At 36.5% G+C, this 16,619-nt stretch overlaps 2 protein-coding genes across 2 annotated transcripts; one reads left to right on the top strand and one right to left on the bottom strand.

Annotated features, from left to right (window-relative positions):
* Window positions 1-436: 436 nt before the first annotated feature.
* Window positions 437-3,772, top strand: LOC100264976 (pentatricopeptide repeat-containing protein At5g39710). Its single transcript, XM_002269187.5, has one exon. The coding sequence runs from the start codon at window positions 510-512 to the stop codon at window positions 3,177-3,179; it is 2,670 nt and encodes an 889-aa protein (XP_002269223.2). The 5' UTR covers window positions 437-509; the 3' UTR covers window positions 3,180-3,772.
* Window positions 3,773-5,390: 1,618 nt separating this feature from the next.
* LOC100242707 (ATP synthase subunit delta', mitochondrial) lies at window positions 5,391-9,614 on the bottom strand. Its single transcript, XM_002267959.5, has 2 exons — window positions 9,168-9,614; window positions 5,391-6,000 (listed from the first exon to the last, which is right to left on the bottom strand). The coding sequence occupies exons 1-2, from the start codon at window positions 9,441-9,443 to the stop codon at window positions 5,656-5,658; spliced, it is 621 nt and encodes a 206-aa protein (XP_002267995.1). The 5' UTR covers window positions 9,444-9,614; the 3' UTR covers window positions 5,391-5,655.
* Window positions 9,615-16,619: the final 7,005 nt, after the last annotated feature.

Below are 16,619 nucleotides of genomic sequence, written 5' to 3'. Positions count from 1 at the left end.
CTTTCCTTAATAATTTACAAGAACTAAACATAACCTAAAAAGGTAGAAAAAATATTCATATAATTTAAATTATAACGAATTTTTTTTAATGGAAAATGTACCTAAAAAAATCAAATAGTACAGGTACTTAAATTCTAAAATATTTCTTAATTTTAAAAAATTCTTGTTTAAACCCTTTTACAAAAAAAAATAATAAATAAATAAATAATATTTTAAATGTTTTAAGTGATTGGGCGCTTGTGATAAAGATTATTTGAAGATTTCTCATATTTCTCTTTCTTATAAATGGTGGGGCTTGGGTTGGGCCTTGGGCCCATTTTTTGGGTTAGCCCCGACTGGCCCAACTCACCCTACAACGGCCCAGTATGGCCCAATTGCACCGTCCTGGTCCACCATGAAATGGTGAAAATCTCCTTGGTCACTAGGACTTGCCCTCAATGAGCCGTCTTCTTTAGCACAAAACTCCGGCCACCTGAAGACGGTTTCCGGCGTCATACCGGTACCTACGGATGTCTGCTACTGCGCGCCGTTTGCGCATTACTCTCAAGGTGTGTCACTCTTCTCACTTCCTCTCTTCATCTACATCGCATACTCTCAACATTTCGCAAACCCTCCACAAAACCCTGGATTTTCACACACGTTCTTCTTCTTGTAGTAGCTGTTCTTCAATTATTCCCCAAAAAATCGATTTTCTTGATCAGTTTTCGCCTTTTCCTAGCTCAAGTTCTTCGAAATTTAGTATCAATCCGAATGAGCGGCGAAAAATTGTGGTTCGCTTGTCGAAGATGATCAAACAAAGTCAAGGATATGTATTGAGGGGATTTGCACAGAACTTTTGCCCATGTTTTCTAGTAAAGATCATGAAACTATTGGAAAGTCGGGAAATTGCGTTTGCATTCTTCAAATTTGCATTTCAGGACGATTCGGAGAGTACCATAAGGTCGTGTTGTGTTGCGGCGCATCTTTTAGCAGCCGAAGAGCTTCGGCACGTCGCGCAAGATGTGATTTGGTGGGTGATTGCTAGGATTGGAGTGTTGCGGAGTGGGGATTTGGTGGAGTTTATGTGGAGAGGGCACCATGTTTATGAGTCAGATTTTTCAGTTCTTGATTCCCTTATGAGGGCCTTTGTGAATGCGGAAATGGGTTTTCAGGCTTTGGAGATTTTAGGTAGAATGAGGGAGGTTGGTGTGAGGCCGAGTGCATCAGGGGTAGCAATTCTTTTCAAATTATTGCTTAGAGTTGGTGATTATGGTAACGTGTGGAAGTTATTTAAGGATGTGATTCGGAGAGGTCCTCAACCTTGTAAGTATACATTCAGTGGGATAATTCTTGGGTTTTGTAGAAAAGGCTGTATCCATCTTGGAGAGAGTTTATTGCATTTGATGCCAAAGTTTCATTGTGAACCCAATGCTTTTGCATATAACATTGTGATCAATGCATGTTGCATCAGGGGCCGAACCTCTGATGCATTAGCGTGGTTCAATTTGATGATTGAAAGGGGTTGTAATCCTACTGTCGTTACATTTAACACAGTTATCAATGCCTTTTGCAAGGAGGGGAATGTGGTAGAAGCAAGGAAACTCTTTGATGGACTTAAAGAGATGGGTTTCTCTCCAAATGCCATTATGTATAACACACTAATGAACGGATATGTTAAGATGAGAGAGATTGATCAGGCAAACATGCTCTATGAAGAAATGAGGAAAAAGGGTATAGCTCCTGATGGCATAACTTTTAACATTTTAGTGTCTGGGCACTACAAATATGGAAGGGAAGAGGATGGGGATAGACTGTTGAAGGATATATCTGTATTGGGATTGCTTCCAGATCGGTCGTTATTTGATATTTCAGTTTCAGGGCTGTGTTGGGCAGGTAGGTTGGATGAGGCTATGGAGTTTTTGATGGATATGCTCGAGAAAGGTTTATCTCCTAGCATAATTGCTTTTAACTCTGTTATTGCTGCTTACAGCCAAGCAGGGTTAGAAGATAAAGCTTTTGAAGCTTATAAACTCATGGTTCATTTTGGTTTGACTCCTTCACCTTCCACATGCAGTTCTCTGCTTATGGGTCTGTCCATAAATGGGAGGCTGCAAGAAGCGACAGAGCTTATAGGTCAGATGATAGAGAAAGGTTTATCAGTCAATAACATGGCTTTCACAGTGCTTCTAGACAAGTTTTTTAAGAGAGGAGATGTGGTGGGGGCACAAAGTTTGTGGGGAGAAATGGAAAGAAGAGGAATATTTCCTGATGTTGTTGCCTTCTCAGCCTTCATTGATGGACTTTCTAAACAAGGTCTGGTGGAGGAGGCTTACAATGTGTTTTTAGAAATGTTAAGGAAAGGGTTAATTCCAAATAACTTTGCATATAACTCTTTGATTTGTGGTTTTTGCAAGTGTGGAAAGCTGAATGAGGCATTGAAGCTGGAGAAAGTGATGAGGCACAGAGGTCTTCTCCCTGATATCTTCACCACCAATATGATCATTGGTGGGCTTTGTAAACAGGGCAGGATGCGGTCAGCAATCAATGTCTTTATGGACATGCACCAGACCGGATTGTCCCCAGATATTATTACATACAACACTTTGATCAATGGGTATTGTAAAGCTTTTGACATGGTTAATGCAGATAATTTGGTGAATAGAATGTATGCCAGTGGGAGTAACCCAGATCTCACAACCTATAATATACGTATCCATGGTTTTTGTAGCAGCCGGCGGATGAATCGAGCTGTGTTGATGTTAGATGAGCTTGTTTCAGCTGGTATTGTTCCAAATACAGTAACATACAACAGTATGCTGAATGGTGTTTGTAGTGACATACTGGATCGTGCTATGATTTTGACTGCAAGATTGCTTAAGATGGCATTTGTCCCAAATGTTGTAACGGCTAATTTATTGTTGTCTCAATTTTACAAGCAAGGAATGCCCGAGAGAACCCTGATGTGGGGGCACAAGTTGAGTGAGATTCCCTATGCCTTTGATGAAATTACATATAAAATAATGGACAAAGCCCATCACATACTAGAAGATGCTGATTTTTCAAGAGTAACATCTGCAAAGAGCCTCTTCCTGGACTTCCTTATGTACATTACATATGATTATTTTTGTAGATACAGACCTCACAGTGAAACAACTCAGCATCCTCTTAAACTGATTGACAGAAGTTACAGTGGGTCCTGAAAGTTAATAAGCTGGATAAGTTTTGAGCACTTCAGTTGTTTGACATACGGAGGAACCTTATGTAATCCTGATCTTGATTGGGATCATGCCAGTGCTGATCTGGAATATTATTTGAGCATGTTGTGCATCCAGTGGTGGAGAAGTTGAGAATAACCTTACTTGTGAAAATGAAAGCAATATGTTGTGATGGTTGCAGCAAAGACCAGTTTCTGCACCAATGGAGAAAGATATGGTTCAAGCGACCGGCTGTTACATGGACTAAGGAATGACAAAAAGAGCGGGACTGTGGCTATCAGAAAAGATGGTGATCCATGGATTAAGAGAAGGTGTAGCCTAGATAGAGTAGAATGGTGAAAAGCGATTAATATAGCCAGCCTTTTATGGTTGAGACCAAAATTTGACTGACTTGGGTTATGAGTAGGGAAGGACAATTTACTAGGTAATACTAATCCTTCTCTATGGCAGGGGAGATTGGGTCACCAGCACTCTTTACAGTGTTCTTTTATGCTTTCCTTTACTGGCAATGAAAGAAAAATATGTACACACTCTTAGATTGTCAGACAGTGAGATTGAAATAATCAGTCTAAATTATCTAGTGTTTGGCCTTCAAAACTGATAATAACGGGCTCAAAATCTGTTTCTTACAAAATAAATAGCCTATTTGACAAGGAATATTATTGCATGATTCAACTGCAGTTTTTTTTCCCAGGATTCGAGGCGTTATCTTGTGAAGTTTGTTGTTGGAATGGCACAATTTGGTTACCAGTTTATTGAATGTATAAAAAAAATTCAATATGCCTTGTATTGGGTCTTTTCCTGCCACACAGGAATCATGTATAATGGTCATTGCTTTTGAACATATAGTCTTAACATTCTTGTTTTAGAGCCAACTACACACCTTGTTTGTGATATTATGCGTTGAAAGGATTTTGAAGCTTATTCAGAGTCATGCTTCTCTGGAACAACTTTAGGCTATTCATTTATTGGTTTCCTTGTAAAATTGTGGAAGGCAGCCCTTGTTTGTAGATTTTGCCCTCGTCTCCTCACTGCCTGTACTAATGGTCATTGTCTAACCCCTTCCTCCTTTTCTATGAGAGCAAACCTGGGATGCTTTATCCATGGCCATGAGTGACAAATTAATGAAGAAAGTGAGCATCTTCATCCAGATGATCCTCAGAATGTGGATTTCATTTTGATGGAGGACTGGAGAGAGTTTGCAAGTAATCTCACATATTGTTCTGTTCAAGAAGAAACATACAAGGTCTACCTATTGTATGATGTGAGTTATTTTCCTTTTCAATTATTTATTTTTTTATTTTTTGTTGTTTCCTTAGGGAGAGTTTTCATCCTTGAAAATGAAAATGATTTTCCTAGTTGAAGTAAAAGAATCTTTGAGAGATTTATTTTGCTGAGAAAATGTAGGAAAAGAAGTTGATAGTTTGAATCTTAGGGCTTGTTTAGCTGTTGTTTTCAAGAAGTGTTTTTTTTGTTTTTGGAAACAAAAAAATATTGAAAACATGTTTGAAAAAGGGGGTGATTTTTGTTTTTTGTGTTTTCCATGTTCTCAAAAGGCCTCTTTTCAAAGAACAAAAAAAAGGTGTTTTTGATTGTTTTTCACTTTTTAGTGAACAATTGTTATCCATGTTTTCTTTTTTCTTTTCTTGCTTTTTGTGTTTTCGGCGATGACAGCAATGAAATACTGTAGACTGGAATGGGAGAGGCAATGAAATACTGTGGACTGGAATGGGAGAGGACAAAGAAATATATATATATATATATATATTTTACAAAAAAAAATTATTAATTTAACTAAACATAGAAATACAACACGATCATAAATAAATAAATAAATAATAAAAAAAACGAAATAAATAAAAATTAAAGAAAAACTTGCAGTGATATTTTTTTATGTCCCATTCCCTTTGGATGTTTATCCTCTTTTTATTACAAAGAAAAAAGCCATTAATGACATCAACACCTGTACATTCAACAGAGACTTCAAGCTCTCTTTCTCCTTTGCATGCCCACCAACTTTGAATGCTCATACAAAACATTTCTACCAGTGGGCCTTAAAGCTTAATCTCTGAAATTAACTAATTCATATTCAATCTCATTGCCATGTTGTGCAACAACCGGTAAACTGGGTATTCTCAATAGTTCCTCCCCCTGAAAGTACCTATGCTTCTTAATAGACAGCAAACACAGTGCCCAGACAAAGAAAAGAGAGACACCCATAAGCATTAAGATAAATACAACATTTCTTGTTTCAAGAAGTCGGGCTCAAATTTCTGAATTCCAGGATGATGATAAATCTATTCCCGATATTATTTCAATCCCATATTCAACATGAGAATTCAAAAACAAAATATTCAGAGCAGTTCCCGGGCTCGACACAAATCTAAGCGTCAATGGGGCAGATTTGAAGAAGCAAAAAGGTGAGAAGAAGATGCAAGAAAGCACATAGAGCTATTTAACTCTAGCCCGTGAGAGCAGAGTTAAGAGCACTATGCACATCCACTCCAATTTGGGCCTCAGCTTTCTCCAAGTCCGTTGATGCTGAGCTCAGCTTCTGCGTGAAGTCAGCAAGCCCCTTCTGAACCAAGCTTGGGTCAATTTGATCAATAGGCACAGCCTCAATGGCAATTATATCTGCAAAGGAGTTAGCATGGATGACTGCAAAGCCGCTGCTAATGAAATACTTTGTCACATCATTTCCTTCATGCACTGACATGACCCCAGGTTTCAGCTCTGCAATTGTGGCTACATGTCCAGGGAGAACACCCATCTGTCCAGTAGTTGCCGGTATAATAACCATGTCAACCTGTAAAAACACACACCCAGCAGAATGTTAGAAATAACAGCAATAGATCTTTAGCTTAGTTAACTAACCATATTACTTAACCCCAGAATCACTTCCTACGTCTAATTCACTCTCTCTTTTCAAATTTCAAAATTTACTTAGGACAGCACGATATCATCACAGGAAATGCAGGTATCCCATTTCTATTGCAAAGCATTTCAAATCAGCTATTTTTTTATTTTTTTATTTTTTTTTATACCAATGCATTAGGATCTCAAGAATGAGGTAGTTTTAATGGTTATCATCACCTTTTTAAACACCCCCACAAACCAAAACCAACAAGATAATGGTTATCTTATCCTTTAGATATTTTAAAATCTGGCATTATCTGCCATACTATTCTTTTACTCATAATGACACTCACAATCAATGGCACTGAGAAAATAGGCTGACTCACCCTGCCCCACCACTCATCTAATTAGATCGGATACCATTACTCGTAAACAAGTTGAGGCTGAGCTAGGATTTTATACCCCAATGGGCCCAACCTGTGGCATTACAAGAGCTAGGATTCGACATATTTCCCCTTAAAACCCCCTAATCCTCATAATTAATATCTCACACTGCTACGAATTAGCAAAGTATGGTTGGGAACCAGCCAAGTTCCAAATCCATAGTCCCCCATCTCAGACCCACATGCTCTCATGGTGCCTCAGAGTATGTGGCCACTTAGGGACAGGTTCCCCTCCTAGCAAGAGTGTGATGGGGCACTCTGATAGTGCCACATTACTGTTGCAGAAAAACTAAAATAAATATTCAATAGAAGAAAAAAACCAAAGAAACAAAACTAGTAGGCATAGAAGGAAGGGCTTTTGTAAGGAAATACTCGATGATAACAATAATAGACCTTGTTTAGTTGCTTCATTCAAATGATAGAATGAACTAACCCTTATCTTTCCAACCTCAACTTTTAGTTTTCTATTTCATAATTACTTCACATATCTAGAAAACTTTTAATCAGAAACCCATGAGATTAATTTAAAATGTACGAGGAATAGAAGAAGCTATAGAATACAATCTTCACAAACCTATCAATATGTGAGCAGACCCTACACACACACACACACCTGTATGAGCAAAAAAATGTATGAGTAAACCCACAAATAAAGGTACAATCTATATATATAGAAGCCAACACTGATCAAGATATAAGCAAACTAAAAAATGTTCGAGCAAACCCACCCAAATATAGGCATAACCACCCAATGAATCATTTAAAACTCAAGTTGATTAAAATCCAATAATCCACAAGTGAACTGTAGAGGTTGGACTTCAAATAGGCTTGAGAAAGTTTATGACCATGAGAAGAGATCCTCAGTTCAGAGAGAGCAAAGAAAACACTAAACTAACAAAAGAATAGATGTAGTAACTAATGAAAAGAAAGCTAAAAATCTGAAAAAGAAATCATGGCAACCAAAAAACATGTTAATCCATTCACACAGACTCCAATGAACTACAAAAAAATCTTGTGAATCAAAGGGATATGACTGGCAGACGCTAATCTAACATCAACTAAATCACTTTTAAAAAGAACAATCTACAAAATATAACACCAACATCCAGCATTTGATTTCCAGTTTTAGGGACTCTTCTCTCACATCCCATGTGTCTGTGACTCAAATAAGGAAACCCAAATTGAGCCCCAATAACCCAATTGTTGACCAAATGATATCAAACATTGAGATGTAACTAAAGAACTAACTATATAGCAGCCAGAAGAAAGTACAGCAGAGGGAAAGAAAAAAAAAACCATCATTATCTGCAGCATATCTATTGAACATACAAAATGCCCCCATGAACTTTTTATCATAGCAATTGCATTGTAGGACATCAATGCAAAAGCGGTCTTGTTGATTAATCAAAATGATAAAGCTTAAAATCACTGTAGCTGGAGTAGACTAGCCACATCTCACATTCTCATATTTCCAGATATAGTGTCCAACCACAAACTCATAAGTCTTTCAGGAAATAAAACATATTGGATTCACACTCAACATCGTGACTGAATCAAGATTAAAGGCATGAATCTGTCTAAAAAACTATAACACGATCCTAAACCTTGAAAAGGAATTAAATTTACCCAAACATGCATAATGACAATAAACTATAAACAAGATCAATTATGCCTGTAGAAAAACCAATGAGGACATTGAGCCATATGGACATTGGGCACACCTAGTACACAGGAGGTCTACATTGAAAAAGGGGAAAAAATTAAAACACACACACACACAAAAACTCAATCTAATACTTAGAGCACAACCACTAGGTCCGGCATAACCATATGGGTATGAAGTACTGTAACCTTTCACCAAAATTGTGGCAAATCCTTATCTCCTAGACTAGAACTAAGAACAACTGCCCAGACCCTCAAAACCCAATTCCCCACATCAATCTACAATATCAAAAACCATTAACCAAATTAACAGCCTAAAATCAATGCGTCATTTCAATTAACTTGGGGACAAACAAGCATTCTGTAAAACCCTGATAACCCTTCGACAGAAATTGGATTTTCACAGGAAGAAGTGTAAATCTGTTTGAAACCAAAACCACAAGAACTTCAAACTTGATATCAAAAGCCTTCAAAACTCAATTTCCCATATCAATCCACCACTAACCACTTTTTCAAAAAAAAAAATTAGATTTTCACACAAAAATCCAAGTTTTTTGAACCATCAGAAGTACAAGAAATCCAAACTTCTTAAAACCCAATTTCCCGCATCAAGCAAAAAAACCATAAACCACGCTTCAATACCAAATATCAACCACAGGTAAATCAAACGCAACCAACCCTAAGACAAAATCGCGTAGTATTTAAATATTTGCAAAATAATCTCTCACGATATATAGCATTTCTTAGTCCCGAACCTAAAATTTTACAGAGATTTCTCATAAATGTGAATAATGCACAACCCTAATCACCCATTTGGGGAAAATGGGGTTTTCACATAAAAACCTAAAATTGTTTTCGGAATCATCAAATCTACAACAAAAACCAAATTCCCCACCAGAACAAATGCCACCCACAATCAGATCAAACAAAGCCAAACCCTAAAACAACCAATCAACGACAAATCCAAGTAAATCCCAAATCAGAAAGGGGGTTCGGGTTCACTGGGACTGACCTCCTTGGCGGAGAGCTCAGAGGCATAAGGAAGAACGAAGTTGACCGTGAGCTTAGAAGGAATGGAAGAGGGAGTCTGTGGTCGAGGTTGCATGAAAGTGAGAGGGGTTGCGGGTGGGTCAATATTTGGAATGATTTTCTTCCAGGCATCGATGAAGGTGGAATCTTCAGCCGGAGCGGTGGGGAGATCGGTGGAGAAGGAGCGAGCCCTGGCGGCGAAGGAGGAGGAGGAGGCGATGGCAGGTCGAGCCAGGAGGCGTGTGGCTTGGCGCAGCATGGTGGGAAGGGTTGAGTCGCTCGGCTCGCAAGGTCGGAGAGTGAGAACTAAGAGAGAATGAGAGAGCCCTCAAAGTGGAATCACCTTGCGAAAAATAATGTGGTGAGAGCCAGAGACAACAACCTTCTACTTGCCTTCCCTAATTTCTCCAAATTTTAATTATCAAATGTTTTTTCAAAAATAAAAATATAATTTTTTTATTACAAGTTTTCAAAATTGATTACTTTTTGTGCTATTTATTTTTTAATCTTTATTGAAATTCATAAAAATAAAATAAAATAAAATACCTATTACTTAATACATCGAATTTTCTATTTCAACCTTGTTATATATATAATAACATTTTTATTATTAAATATAAATATAAATAAATAAATAACCCTAAACTAGTAGATAATTTTCTCTAAATTTTTTTTGTCATAATTATTTTTTTTTTTCAAAATAATCGGTCATTTTCATTTTTATATTTAAATTTTTTAAATCCTCTTTTTCTAAGTTTCCTTAACCATATGAAAGATTGATTGTTCCTTTGATTATCAACCTCTATAGAAAACTTTCAATGTTTGAATAATCTTGCTCAACTTTCCAATTCTACAATCACTTAACCAACTCCATAAAATCCAAAATAAATAAAAAAACAAATGAAGTGTCAATCATGCACACTTCCTTTGGACCTTCTCCTTCTTCTGGATGGATATGCTTCTTGTACAAATGGAAGATGTTGAGCTCTAATGTCATGTTGCCAAACGTGAGTTGCATGACTCCATTCCTACAATTGATGATTGCATTTGATGTAGTTAGGAATGGTCTTCCAAGTATGATAGGAACATAATTAGTTCCTTTGACAACCGGATCTGTATCAAGAACAACTAAATCCACTGGATAGTAGAATTTGTCAACTCGAACCAAGACATCTTTGATCATCCCTCTTGGAATCTTCACTGATCTATCTGCCAGAAATAGAGTGATGGATGTTGACTTCAACTCTCCAAGTCCCAACTGCTCGTAGACAGAGTAGGGTAGCAAATTCACACTTGCTCCCAAGTCCAACAAAGCTTTCTCCACACAAGTCCCTCCAATACTCACTGAGATGGTAGGATAGCTCGGATCTTTGTACTTCACTGGAGACTTGCACTGTATGATGGCACTCACTTGCTCGGTCAAGAAGGTTTTCTTGTTCACATCCAACCCTCTTTTTACAGTGCACTAGTCCTTCAAGAATTTTGCATATGTCGGCACTTGTTTAATCATGTCTAGCAAAGGGATATTGACCTTCACTTGCCTCAACACTTCAAAAATTTCTGATGCATTATTGATTTCCTTTTTGCCATGCAAAGCTTGAGGGAAAGGTGGAGGCATGTGTTTCTTCATCATATCTTCCTTGATGACTATCCTCTCGGGTTCTTCATCAACAGTAGAATCATGGTCATCTTTCTTTGTACTTTTCCCTTTTCTCTTTCCTTTAATTTCCTCACTTTTTTCTTTTTCTGCTACACTCTCTTCATCATGTTTTGGCTTGGATGTGGGTTGATCAACCTCTTTACCACTCCTCAAGGTGATAACTGCTTTGACTTCCCTCACATTTGAAGATTTTCCTTCTTGAGTCTCCATTTCATGGATACCCTTCGGATTTTGATGAGGTTGAGAAGGAAACTTTCTTTTCTCTTGCACTATGTTGAGGTTGGTAAGCCTTGAGATTGCGTATTGGACATTGTCTATCTTTTGAGACAGATCATATTGCATCTCATCCATCCTTTTGTTCAATGTACTATCCACACTGTCAATTCTCCGATTCAATTGAGCATTGATGGACTTCTGATCTCCCACAAAGTCTTCCACAACCTTACTAAGGTTCACAATAGCTTGTTCAAGATTCGAGGCTTGCTCAGGTGCTTAAGTAGGTTGTGTGTACTGAGGTGGCTTTGGTTTCCAAGAGAAATTTGGATGGTTCCTCCAATTTGAATTGTAGGTGTTGCCATATGAAGCATTGTTATTGGGCTTGAATTGACCAATAACATTTGCTTGATCACCAAACATCTCTCTCACTACTGGAATGGTAGGACACTCCTCCACCAAGTGCTCAAAAGATTGACAAATGGAACAAGGCATAGCTGGCACTGATGTCTCAGAAATGGCTTGCACTTCTTGTACCTTCTTCATTTCTAGCTCTTCCAATCTCCTTGCCATAGCTGCAACCTTTGCCTTCATGTCAATGTCTTCATTCAAAACATACATATCACCCTTAGCATTAGGTTGAGACTTCATTCTTCCCACCTCTCTAGCATTTGGTTCATCCCATCCTCTTGAAACTTCAGCCATATAACTCAAAAAGTCCATGGCTTCCTCCGGATTCTTACTCATGAAGTCTCCTCCACACATAGTTTCTAGGAGTTACTTCATTGAAGAAAACATACCATTGTAAAAATAACTCACTAAGAGCCATGTGTCAAAGCCATGGTAAGGACAAGCATTAATAGCTTCCATGTACCTCTCCCAACACTCATAGAATTTCTCATTCTCCTTAGCTGAGAAGTTCGAAATTTGCCTTTTCAAACCATTGGTCATATGAGTAGGGAAGAACTTCTTGAGAAACTCGGCTTGAAAATCAGTCCAAGTTCGGATACTCCTTGGCCTTAGAGAATTGAGCCAAATCTTGGCCTTATCCTTCAAGGTAAAAGGAAATAACTTGAGCCTCATCAAGTCAATTGAAGCTCCTTCTTCTTGGAATGTATTACAAACCTCCTCGAATTCCTTAATATGCGAGTAGGGATTTTCACTTTCCATCCCATGGAAAGTAGGTAGGAGTGGCACAATGTGAGGTCGAATTACTAGCTACTTAGTGGGAGGCACTATGCATGACGGTGCACTCATACAAGGTGGATGCATGCGGTCCCTCATGGATCGGTATGCATTGAAATCATCCTCTTGACCATGTTGGCTATTTTGGTCTTTAGGTGGAACATCCATGATGTTCAAGCACACTTCCAACTTAGTTTCTCGAGGAGTTTCAATCTTCACAAATCTTCCCTCAATATCTCGTATCCAATAGGGCATGCACAACTAGATATCACTGAAACAAAAACAAAGAAAACAGAAGAAATACAATTCTAGGAAAAAGTTAAGGTTGGCTAAAAACTAAATAAAAAATAAGCTAAAATAGAGAGAAAAAAAATTAGTAAAAGAAAAATCACCAAACTTGTGATGAAGATCACAAGTGTTCACCAAAGGTCATGTCAATGTACTTTGGCACCATCCCCGATAACTGCGCCATTTGATTCGTCCCCATTGCAGTCATGCCATTTGATTCTGGCCCAGACGGGTGTTATCAACAAAATTTATAAAACCTAAATCACCTTTCACTAGGGTAGCATAGCCAACATAGTATAGTGGCTCTAGGATCGTCCACAGGGATGGGTTTTCATCGTACAGTTGACTTTAGTGAAGGAAATAAAATGGTGCTTTTCCTTATGAAAATTAGTTTTTAAAGAAAATGGAATTGTGGTTGCAAAGATTGATTTTAAGTTAAGCAAAAATAATAAGTGAAGTTAACTACAAAGAAAAGGTCTCTTAGAGCTTTAGGTCACTAGGATCGGGTTCCTTAGGCAAAGGGGGAGATTCCGGATCTTCTCCTCGCGTTGGGGACAATAACATAAAGAATGGTTATCTCCCGAACTGGTTTTTGTATTTAGCAATTAAGATTTGATCCAAAGGGTTCATGAAAAATGGTAATTTCTTCCCATTAATGGCTTCAAACACTAAAGACCCTCACCTTGAACCACCTTCCAATGGCTCGTAAATAATAACTAATGAACATCCATGGATCTAGCAATAAGCATCCATAGAATCTGAAAAGCTTACCAAGTATTGGTCATTCAAGGTGATTTTAAGGGATTTAAAGTTAAACCTTGAAATAAGAACCATTAATGGTTAACAACTACTTTCATTTAAAGCAAGGACAACTCTCACTTTGCATTCGAGTTTTTCACCTAGCCTCCATCACTCCAAGAAACATAAAACCTAGCCACTCATCCCCTGAGAATTCATCCTCAGAGGTTGTTTGGCTAGAAAGAAAAGTGAAAACAAAATGAGAAAGAAAGGCAGAGCAAAAAGCTCTGTATATTTCTTACTACGAGAATTTTTACAAGTGTTTCATTTTTTTTCCTCCCTATCTCTAAAAGATGTTACCCAAAAAATATAAAAAGATATAAAAGAAAATATCTAGGTTGATTACAAGGAGAAAATAGGAAATTACACAAAATATCTGGAGATAAAAATCTAACGGAGTCGGTGCACAAGAATATTTCGCATACCATGCGAAATTTCGCATGATGTGAGAAATTCTTTGGTTGCCTCTTGTGGTTTCGCAGGGTGTGTGAAATTGTCTTTCACTCAGTCCTGCAGCTGCTCTTCCTCTAAGTTTTCGCATGTTATGCGAAAATGCTGGTTGTTGAATTTCTTCCTTTGGTTTTCTTCCTTGCATATCTAATTGGCTTGGCAACCTATTGCCAAGCTTGGCAAAGGGCTATGAAGTGCTCCAAAGCTCGGATTCTTCATGTATTTGAGCTTCAACTTGCATTGCCATGGATTTCACAAAATTCTCTCTCATTCTTGGCTTGTTTCAATGATCAAATAGTTACCAAAAACACCAAAACTTGCCAAAAACTGATTAGTAACCCTTGTTAGGTTTCTTAATGTGTCAATTGAGTTAAAAGATATTAACTACTACTAAAAAATGTTTAAAACGGTTAGTTTCAAGCTAGAAAAGAGTACTTTTTGAGTAGTAATCAATTACTAATATAATATATATATATATATATATTAACCATCAAACACACTCCCCGTACATATCTCCCTTATTATTAATATTATTTTATTATTATTATTTTTTCCCTTCCTACTCATTCTTTCTCACATGCTCAACACCCAAGCCTCCATATTATATATATACATATATACATACATATATATATATATATATATATATATATATTGTAAAAGTCTTTCTCTAATGCACACGCGTCCTTTTTTTTTCCTAATCTATAGAACTGTGCACACATAGAGATCACACCCTTTTGAAAAAAAATAATAATAATTTTCAATCCCTTAAGCCACATATAAAAATACATTTATTTACTCATTTAATTTTTAAAATTTCATTGTTTAGATCTATTCATCTAAGAAAATTTTGAATTTCCATATTATCATCAATGGAACAACCTATATTCATAATTTCAATATTTTGACCTAAAAATTTTAAATAGATTAACCCTAGCCTAATTGAAATCTTCCAGAGAATCATTATTATTATTATTTTCAAAAACTTAAGATTTCCCAATTTCTAACAATAAAACCACCAATAATCCTAAATTTCCAATATTTTGATATTAAAACAAATAAAACAAAATAAATAAATAAACTAACTCTGATCTAAATTAATTTTTTCTCCAAGAAATCTAGCGTGTTCAGAACTAACTAACAAATATAATATATTAATTTAGGGTTAGAATCTTACCTAGAAAAATCTGAACTTCAAACTCTGAACCTCTAACCCTTGAGCCCTACGATCTTCAATTCTCTAATTCCAGTTGATAGGGTTTTCTGAATGAAGAAGGTAAGAGGAAAGTCTAATTTATACCTAGGATTTTTAAATTTTAAAAGGACTCTTTCACTCTTAATGAATTTAATTAATTAATTAATTACTTTATAAATTACTATTTTGCGGTTAGATTAAATTTTGGGATGTTATAATAAAATTTGAGTTTGAATTTTCTAACTCTATCTCATTATATTTGCTTCTATTGTGCTTTAATTTGTTGTGTTGAAAAAGTTTTTGAAAAACCCAATTCACTCCCCTCTTGGGTGTTTTTCTCATTTAAGATTATCCTTTATTTTCTCAATTGGTATCAGAGCTAGGCCTCTTGTTTAAGACTTAATAGTCTAAGAGGAAATGGTTATTCCATCAAGTTCATCTCAAACTGAAAGTTTTGCAAAAAATAGAACTCCAGTTTTTACGAGAACCGACTATCCCTATTGGAAAACTAAAATGACTTGGTATTTACAATCAACTGATTTAGACGTATGGGACGTCATTGAAGATAACCCAACTTTTCCTACAAAACTAGTTGATGAAGTCATGGTTCCAAAACCTAAGCAAGAATGGAATGAGCTTGATAGAAGAAATTTTCAATTAAATGCTAATGTCGTTTCACTTTGCAATGTGCTATGGATAGAAATGAATATAATAGAATATGTCAATGCAAATCGGCTAAAGAAATTTGGAGATTGCTTGAAATAACTCATGAAGGAACAAATCAAGTGAAAGAGTCAAAAATCAATTTACTTGTTCATAGCTATGAAATGTTTTTTATAAAAGAAAATGAGACTATTGTTGAGACGATCATTAGGTTCACCGACATTATCAATGGTCTTGAAGCATTGAGAAAGAGCTACAAGGAATCCGAAAAGGTGATGAAGATATTGAGGTCATTCTTATCAAAGTGGCATACAAAGGTCACCGCAATTCAAGAAGTAAAAGACTTGACCAAGCTACTTATGAAGGAGCTCATAGGGTCATTAATGACATATGAGATCAATTTGGCAAAGAAGCTACAAGAAGGCGAAGACAAAAAGAAGAAGAGCATAGCTCTCAAAATTACAACTAAGGAAGAAGAAGTTGAAGAAGAAAAACAAAGTGAAGAGAATGATGATCTAGTCCTTATTACAAGAAAGCTCATACATGAGAAGTGAAAGGCTTAGAAGTAGAAAGTTCACCTCTAGAAGAGACCTTTCTAAAAAGGAATCTTCATCTCATGGTGATAAGGAGAAATGGAAAGAAAAAAAAAAAATTGGTGTGTTTCAAATGCAAAAAACTGGGACACATTAAATATGATTGTCCCCTCTACAAAAGTGAAGCCAAGAGGAGAATGAAGAAGGCAATGATGGGCACTTGGAGTGAAAGTGAAAAATCCTTCGAAGAAGAAAAAGAGAAAGAAGTGGCAAACATGTGCTTCATGGCAATAGATGAACTTGATGAGGTAAACTCTAACTTTAGTGATGAAGATATGCATGATGTTTTTGAAAAATTATATAAGGATTTTGAAAAACTTAGTTTGAAAAATATTTCTCTTAAAAAGAAAATTCAACAACTTGAAAAGGAACTTGAAGAAGTAAAAGAAA

The sequence above is a fragment of the Vitis vinifera genome, chromosome 15 (genome assembly GCF_030704535.1).
Source record: "Vitis vinifera cultivar Pinot Noir 40024 chromosome 15, ASM3070453v1".
Lineage (NCBI taxonomy): Eukaryota > Viridiplantae > Streptophyta > Magnoliopsida > Vitales > Vitaceae > Vitis > Vitis vinifera.
Note: the sequence above shows the minus strand (reverse complement) of the source record. Positions and strands in the feature narration are given on the sequence as shown.

Coding starts and splice junctions, on each gene's coding strand:
- LOC100264976 (XM_002269187.5), top strand. CDS start 510: ATGTCTGCTACTGCGCGCCGTTTGCGCATTACTCTCAAGGTGTGTCAC.
- LOC100242707 (XM_002267959.5), bottom strand. CDS start 9,443: ATGCTGCGCCAAGCCACACGCCTCCTGGCTCGACCTGCCATCGCCTCC. Junction 6,001..9,167: donor CTGAGCTCTCCGCCAAGGAG/GTCAGTCCCAGT, acceptor GTGTTTTTACAG/GTTGACATGGTTATTATACC.